This window comes from Apis dorsata, unplaced genomic scaffold (assembly GCF_000469605.1).
Source record: "Apis dorsata unplaced genomic scaffold, Apis dorsata 1.3 scaffold_209, whole genome shotgun sequence".
Taxonomy (NCBI): Eukaryota; Metazoa; Arthropoda; class Insecta; order Hymenoptera; family Apidae; genus Apis; species Apis dorsata.
The window spans coordinates 151,470-159,931 of NW_006263493.1; the positions used below are offsets into that span (position 1 = coordinate 151,470).

The window sequence follows — 8,462 nt, forward strand, 5'->3', positions numbered from 1 at the left end:
ATTAATCACATCAAGGTGTAATCATCGCGCGGTACTTTCGAACACTCTATGAGGCACCAGCTTTCTTTCTTGTTTAGTTTGCGCAACAGAGGATAATTATATAATTCGTACGTCAGAGTTAATTCCACTATTGTAAAATTTATTTGATTCAATGGAAAAAAGGAAAAACAATTTCAATATCGTTTGCATATGTACAAATGAAAAACTTAGGAAATGTTATGCAATTCTCACCTGTCACTTGTATTCCAATTGTATCTATCATAATATGAATTTTTAATAAGAATGATTTTAATATTTGTATTTGATGTGTTCTTTCAGTTATGATAATTTAATTTTTTTTTAATACAGTCTACTTCCGTCGAAACAATCGATTCGCGTTAATAATTAATTTTAACGCGAGCTTATGACCCGATTTCCATAACCTTCGACTTCAACTTCGGTGTACTGGGACTAATTATTGCCAGTTTTATCATATTGTTTTATTATTATACATATTTCTTATCTATTTTAAAAAGAATACTTATTTTAGCATTCATTACAATTTATGAAATATTTTCATAAATAATTTTTCATAATTTTAAACGATAAGTTTTTTGTCTCGTATAAGTTCATATTTAACTTAAGGTTAATTGATAAAACTGGGTAACTGGAAATAAGAAATATTCATAAGAATTCCAATTCATTAAAATATTCCCATCCCATCTCATTATCCCATAAAATTAACTCCAAATTGGAAATAATATCGTGATATTGTACGCGATTAGAAATTGATCACTTGCCCGGCATAATCATCTTCTTCGAGTCGGCCGATCGTACATTTAATCGCGAAATTACACACAACTATTTTTAAAAGAGAAAGCATACTTACAAGGCCGAGAATTCTAGCTTTTAAACGTGTCGTCACGGGTAAAGTAATATTTACGCACGTTTCGGACCGTTCCAGTTATTCGTACTAGTTGAACTCGCAACAACGCGGCACGGTGCCTCATAAGGTGTGATCTTTCCATAGAAATCGATCGTCGACGAATAGAAACGAGGCTTCGGTACCGGAATTCTCGTTCGGTGAACGAAACGACGTATAGTGACGGGCGTACCTCGATGGACGACGGCTCAGAGTTCACTGAGCAACAACTTTACCGGCAGTAGCCTCTGAAAGGCACTTAGGGCTTTCTAACTCGCGCCCCTCCCCATTCTGTACCAACTACATATCTGAATATGCACGATAAAAAAAGAAAAGAGTTCATCGAACAAGTTGCAACGAAAGTGTTCAATCTGTTTCGTAAAACACTCCCTCGTTTTACGCATTGTATCTCAGAATTTTTGTATTTAATTTTTTTCCCTTGAAACAGATCTAGTATAATTTTTCACTTTTCGAACGTCGATAGAGAAGTGAACTGAAGCGCATGATATATTCGTATTATTATCGAGTAGTATATTTTTAAGTAAAAATGAAGTTTTTATGGAGTTCAAGTTAGTTTATATTCGTAGAGCAAAGTACTTGTTGATTGTTTGCGTCTACGTTCTGAGATGTTTTTCAACCATAGACAGCACGTGCATTTCGATTTCCTTTTTTCTCTTCGTGCCTTTTCCTCGAGAGAAAAAAAAAAGTGCTTCAGAAAAAAGAAGATTGCTCTCATGATTGTCTCCATTCTAAATGAGGCTAGTCGCTAATCGGTGAAAGCGACAATGAAAGGCGAACGAACGATTAATTGATTCATTTAAAGAAAGAGATGTTTTGCGTTCGTAATTGTTCAATCATGTGGTGAACTCGACCCATATTTCATCCATATTTCTTTTTTCCGGGATCTAAACAAATATTTGACTTTTCGTTCATCCTAACGACTCGTTCTCTATTTCCTTCTGCTTATTTCTCGATAGGAAAGTCGAGGGAAAGAAAGGCAGGCAGCCTCGAGAATTGAATTTCTTTTCTTCTCATGTTAATTCTTTTTTCCTCGATCGTTCTCGCAGAAACGTTACATCTTGATAAAACCGCGGTCGACTTCCGGCCGTCGACTTCGTTGCCGTACGCTGTTGAACTCTGTATATATCGTGTCGAACGGTTTCGCGTCGGTTGAAATATTAAGCTCGCCTCAATCGCGAAGAAAATATTTCTCGCGAATACGAGGTGCCTCCACTCGACGCCTCTTCGATTGCATAATAAAACAGTGGATACATTCTACGAGAAGTATATATAACAAGCGGGTCGTAAGGCATAACTGTAAACCAGTTGCGTGTAATGCAATTATGGTATGAAAGTGATCAAAATTTATTGCGGCCGCCTGTATTCGCGTTGCAAAACCGATGAGACGAGAAGCAGACCGATGTGTCCCGCGAACAAACTGATGCCTCGCTAGGAACGTAGCGAATTATCTTCGCCGTTTTTTCCTCCTTATTCAACTACAAATATTTAACTATTTTTTTCCTTTCCTCGACAATTCAGAAACAAGATTGTACGGATAAAGCTTTGTCTTGTCTCCGTAATTGTTCTTGTCACTACCGCAATTATTTCACAATGTTTACCACATCAGAGTGAATACATACTTGAAGATTGTTGCCATTTTTTTTCTTTTTTTTTTTTTTTTTTTTTGAGGATTGTCGTGTTTTCTCTTTTACTATGTTATATCATTGTTGTGATTACTGAATGATACGATATCTATGCAATGGAGTAACGTAAGTAAGATTCTAATTATCGACGATCGACGATGCACTGACGCATGGAATACAGTTGTATTTCGGAACGAGGGTAAGAAGAACGCCTCCGACTTTTCGCTATTTTCAGGATTGGACACAACTTTCTCCCCACCTACGACGTTTATCTGGAAAGTTTGCGGCTTTAAGTATATATACGATATACATTGAGACAGATAGGATTATGGTCATTACAAGATGGAACATTTTAAATTTTACTGTGAACCCGTGAGCGCTATAATTTATGCTCCGTTGTGCGGAAATCGTTAATAATTTTAGCTAGTTTTTTTGTTGAATAGAGCAACTTACATATGATACATGATACATATAACGGAGCACTTTCCACGGGAAATGGAAACAATTATTATTTTATGCATTTTATGAAATGAGATACTTTCTCGTGAACAGAACCTGGTGTTTTGAGGACAATATTGCGGTTAACAATGAGGTTACGTCCTTCTAGAAAACGTGTTTTAAAAAACGGAGACGGATGTTCTGGTGAACATCACGTTTTTTTCCTGTTAAATTGCTCGCGACGAGCAGGAAAGTGGAAAATTATACAAATGTAACGAATGGCATCGGTTGTGGTTGAAGGAAACTGTGTCAAAGAAAATGGATCGGTGGACGGACGAGAATGGATCGGTTTGGGATACGATTGTGGTATAATGATCTGTATATTTATCTTCGAAACAATTAATCAGATTTCTATTTGCATATAGTATTTTATAATATCTTATAAATGTAAAAATTCGTTAAATTTTCACATCCTGTATCGATGTGAAAAATTTTAGAAGATACGAAATATTTAACTTATTATCGTTAATTTAAATATATTAGTTTTACAATCGTCGCTTTTTTAATTGCAATAACGTCGTAGAATTTAAAATTGTACGAACCATATCTTTATGAAAGTAACATTCTATTTGCAAGTAGCACTGCTGGTGTAGTGGTATCATGCAAGATTCCCATTCTTGCGACCCGGGTTCGATTCCCGGGCAGTGCAAGTTTATTTTTTTCATTCTAGAAAAATATTTCCTATGAAAGTACAATTGTCAAAGTATTTTATTAATTTTTCTTCCTTCATTTTCACTGAAATTTATTGATAAAAATTTTATTTAAAAAAAAAAAATAGGAAATTATATTTAATATTTTCTATTTCACATTTACTCTGTTACATTTAAATATATATATATATATATTTACATCGAGTAAAATTAAAAAAAAAAAATAGAATAATTTTTAAAATTATTTTTTACTTTTACTCGGATTAAACTTCTATCGATTAAATATTTAATTATTTCGATCCTTTATCGTAACAAATTTCTCATCGAATTTTTTTTATCCGAAATTGTCTTGGAAGAAGATTAACGGATCACCGATAACGGTTATACTATACCTGATAATTTTATCGATGCTTGAATGTCGTTTGAGCAAAACCGCCCTACTCAGTATACTTCCACCACGTTGCATCACTATATACCGGGTACCACTATACTGAAACGATTTAATAAAATACACTCGAATGGCAAACGATGCGTCGTCGGAGAAAGGAAAGAAAAAGTAAATAAAAAATATTCAATGATAAAGAGGAACCTTAGTGATAACCCAGCGTACAAAAAAGATTTCTCGCGTGCTTTGCCCCATCCTGATACTTGATTGATCTACGGATTCAGATTTTAAATATTTTCATTAATCTATTATCGTTATCATACTACCACAAATAAGGCACGTGATTGTATTTCAAAACAACTTCCAATTAATCATAATTTCTTCTTCTATCACAGTCTTCGATTGCGTTGGAGCGAAACGTAATTTCTCACTATTATGAGAAATACTAAGTATCGTAAAATTATTTTTTTTTATTCTTATCTAGCACACGAATGAATCGAGTTTCTAATCGGATAAGATACCTTATCAAATGAACGCGTAGTTCGATTCTTCTGTTCTAATTTTTCGTAGTTGATGCGCAATGGTTATATAAATAGATATCGAAATCATTGTCAGCAGTAAGTGTAAGTAAATCTTTGCAAAATCTTGAAGAAACGTGATATCATTTTTGTATCTTTAGCGAATTTAAATTTAATCATCAATGTCGTATCAAATAACTTGGTGAATAACAATTGATATTACGCATTATTATATTTATCGCAAATAATTATTGCAAATGATGGATGATTTGTTCTACAAAGCATTTATCTACTAAATGACTTCTAATTATCGTATAATTATTATATACATAAAAGGCAATTCTCGACATTCATGTATTGACAACAATGCAAACTATTTCGCTCAGTCATTCCGTAGATAGAAACGGCGAATTATTATTGCCGGATGACGACAATGACATTATGATCTTGAAAATAATGGTTGAATTCCAAGTGTCATAGACGAACCAATTGGATAAATTATATGAAAATCATCGATATTTTTCGAATAATTTTTTTCAACCAGGAGGACATATTATCTCGATTATATTTTATAAAATTTTTATAGGATTTTATAACCTTTCCTTTAAAGGAATATTTGGAATATGATTAAATAATATTCGAATATGATTCACAAATATTAATTAAGCGTCAGTCATTTGTGATTAAAAAATGAAACTTTTTATCTTGATTATTATCGTACCTATTTGTTCGATAGTTGTTTCAATTATAAAGAATTGAAGCGATCTTTAGACCAGTCAAGTCGTCCTGCCGGTCGTCATAAATGAAAGTAATCGAAACATGCGTGAATCGAGCTAACTTTTCTGACCCAACAGGAGTAACTTGTTTTCGAACGGTTGGAGAACCAGCGTGTGTCAATTGCACCGCGAGAAAGTTCTTTCTATGGCTCAAGGTTAATTTGCAACATATTGGAAAGCTAGTTTTGTTTTTACACACACACGCCCTATTGACTATGAAAAGCTATTCATGGTATATAATATTTAATGACATATAAAATCATGCTTAGAAAAACAAACATCATTAACAATTCAATAAACTTTATAACTTTATAAAATCAAAAACAAATATTATGTAGATTAATATACAATTGATTTAGAACTAATTGATAAAAAAAAAGTATACCATGATACAATCACGATCATGCATAACAAAAGATTGACGTCACGCCAAGATAAATTTCACGAACAAGTTTTTTGCAGAAAAAAAAAAAAGAAAAAGAAAGGAATGAATGCGATGCAACAAAAGAAAAAAAACGAAAATATTACAAATGCAAATACGTAAAACAAGATAAAATTTTTTGGTCATGCTGGTGGCGCTAGTTGCAAGGAGAAGAATAAAAAGTAGAAAACTGCGTTACCTTCGCGGTTCCAGTGCCTCCGTGTAATCGACTGTTAACTCGCACCGCGTGTTGCTTCAAGAGAAACAAAAGGGGTTAAATACCAATGAAGAATAGAATTAGTCACGTGGCGTATAAATTACATTCATAAATATGACAACTATATGATTCGATAAAAAATTTTTGACATTAATTGACAAATAGACAAATTCATTATTCAAGAATAATGAATGAATAATAAACGAACGATTAAAAATAAAAGAAATTTTTAAATCGTTAATTTTAAAACTATCATTAAAGAAATTTTCTTCGTCTTTTAATTTTGTCGGAAATTTTTTACTTACAGATTAAAATAAGATCTTTCGGCATTTAACAACAGTGTATTCAATTTAGAGATCGATCATTAATTAAAATAAGTAAACATCGATTAAAATTATATGAATTATACACTGATATGGTGATTTTATCTTTTGAGATCACGATGCGTCAAGAGATATACATTTAGCGCTTGTATCTTTCTATTGGTACAATATGTACCAAAAAGAGAACGTTGTTCCAAATAAGAATGGGAAGGTCCAATTTCAACCTTGGCCTAGATCGCACAATTCATTTCAGTGAAGGGTTTCGATCTAGGCCTGCGTGTACAGATGCAATTCTATAATATTTAAATAAAATTAATATTATTTAAAATAGAAATAGAATTTAAACGAATTTTCGAGATTTCTATAATATTGCATTTACGTAGATATAATGTTTAAACGAATAATAATAAAAATAAAAAAAATAATGTCCAAGTGCGATGGCCGGGAATCGAACCCGGATCAATTGCTTGGAAGGCAACTATGCTTACCATTACACCACCATCGCACCTTGGGATTGCACTCAACAACGCATCGTGACCTAATACAAACTAATCGATATCGCACAAGTTTGAATTTTCTGTGTCCTTGACTTTTATACCAACTTCAAGGAAATTTCGCGTGCATAGATGTCACGGTCACACTCGCCGCCGTGTCTCACGATCAATGAGCATGTCTTTTTATTCTTAACGCGAATCTCCCGCAGACTCGACCGACCAATGGGATACGATGCCAATTTATTTTCAGACACTCGTTTCTATTAATTATACACGCGGCAACGACACTATCACTATGATATCGAAGGTAAAGTCGCGCGTACGCGCATGATCGTTGGAATTCAAATGAAATTCCATAACTAGAATCGAGGTATCCAACGAGATACGTTTGAAACGATCTATCGATCCTTTTTCCAATCGATCGACATCATTAGATCGATAAAATGTCATTAGTGTTTCGATAAACGATTTAAACGATAAAACGAGTTATCAACAAGCATACCTGAATGTTTGCTGTTTATCGTGCATTTTTGTGATGGCAGTTTTTTTCGGTGTATTTTCCTCCAACTCGAGATCCACCATCGCCCTGGCCAATTGCAGATCCATCTCGTTCATCGCGATCGATTCCCCTTCTTTCCTCTTTTCTAAATTGCACTGATTTTTTTCACCAAATGACAAAACTGTCGATCGTTTTCGCGCACCAAACTCGAGAAGAAGAAAACAACGTTGACGGATGCCCCGACGTTGCTGAATCGGTTGAATGTAGTTGCGAGAACCACACCGAGAGATGTCTCGTCGCGTACTGAACGCGGCCACGCATGGGACTTAACTTGATCGAGGCGCGCCTATGGATCCGCCAGATATTCTTAATAGGCCTCTCTTTCCCTTTCTCTCCTCTCGGTTTCATGATCTTCTCTGTTCTGCCGTTCGCTGAATACAGAATATTGTCGTGTAAATACCGGTTGTGCGAATAAAATCTATTATTAATTTCTATTATCGTCGGCTGAGGTCTCGATATGCTCCTTCGCGATACTAATAAGTATTGGATTCCATATGTTCCACTTTCGTCTCTGTGATTTTATGGACTCGATCCTTATCGGGAAGTAAATATGCACGTCGATTATTCTTTTAATTAGTTGACTCGAGTGACATTTAAGGATATTCTTGAATCGTTGTGACATATATGATTTTATGCGTGATCTTTTGGAATTACATAATCGAAAAAAAGAGAGTAAAAAAAAAATCTGAATAAGAGATTTAAAAAATTACGAAGTATTCAAATTGCTGAATTACAAATTCATATACGTATTTATAATTAGTACAAATTATCATTTTTATATCTATTTTTATGACAAGAAAAAACAAAAAGAAATTGATAAAAAAATGTAATAAATACCTGTTGGTATAAGCTCGTGTCTACACATGTTTCCTATTCTACTAATCAGATCAGATACACGTTCTCAACACGTATATCGCTCAACAATACGTCGAAAAATCGTTCTTCACTTTGCGGTAGATGGCGTCTTGCCTTCTTTTTCCTAGTTTCTCCAAGCTCGGTTGATAAAATCTACATAGCTTGTAAAAGAAAAAAAAAAGAAAAGGAAAAAAAAAAAAAAAAGAAAAATATAACGTTTCC

At 33.8% G+C, this 8,462-nt stretch overlaps 1 protein-coding gene and 2 non-coding genes across 5 annotated transcripts in view; 1 reads left to right on the plus strand and 2 right to left on the minus strand.

Annotated features, from left to right (window-relative positions):
* LOC102681078 (NAD kinase-like) overlaps positions 1-7,644 on the minus strand; it is a 19,518-nt gene extending 11,874 nt beyond the window's left edge. The window contains exons 1-2 of one of the 3 annotated variants that reach the window (XM_006615046.2): positions 7,329-7,644; positions 5,992-6,045 (exon numbers count right to left, since the gene is read on the minus strand). In XM_006615046.2, the coding sequence (XP_006615109.1) occupies positions 5,992-6,045; positions 7,329-7,441 (167 nt within the window). In that variant the 5' untranslated portion in view covers positions 7,442-7,644. Of the gene's footprint in view, positions 1-868; positions 1,118-5,991; positions 6,046-7,328 lie in introns of those variants that run through there. The other 2 variants (XM_006615043.2, XM_006615044.2) reach the window with 2 other exon arrangements.
* Positions 3,621-3,691, plus strand: Trnag-ccc. Its single transcript has one exon. It is a non-coding gene; the product is annotated as a tRNA-Gly (tRNA).
* On the minus strand, positions 6,766-6,837 carry Trnag-ucc. Its single transcript has one exon. It is a non-coding gene; the product is annotated as a tRNA-Gly (tRNA).
* Positions 7,645-8,462: the final 818 nt, after the last annotated feature.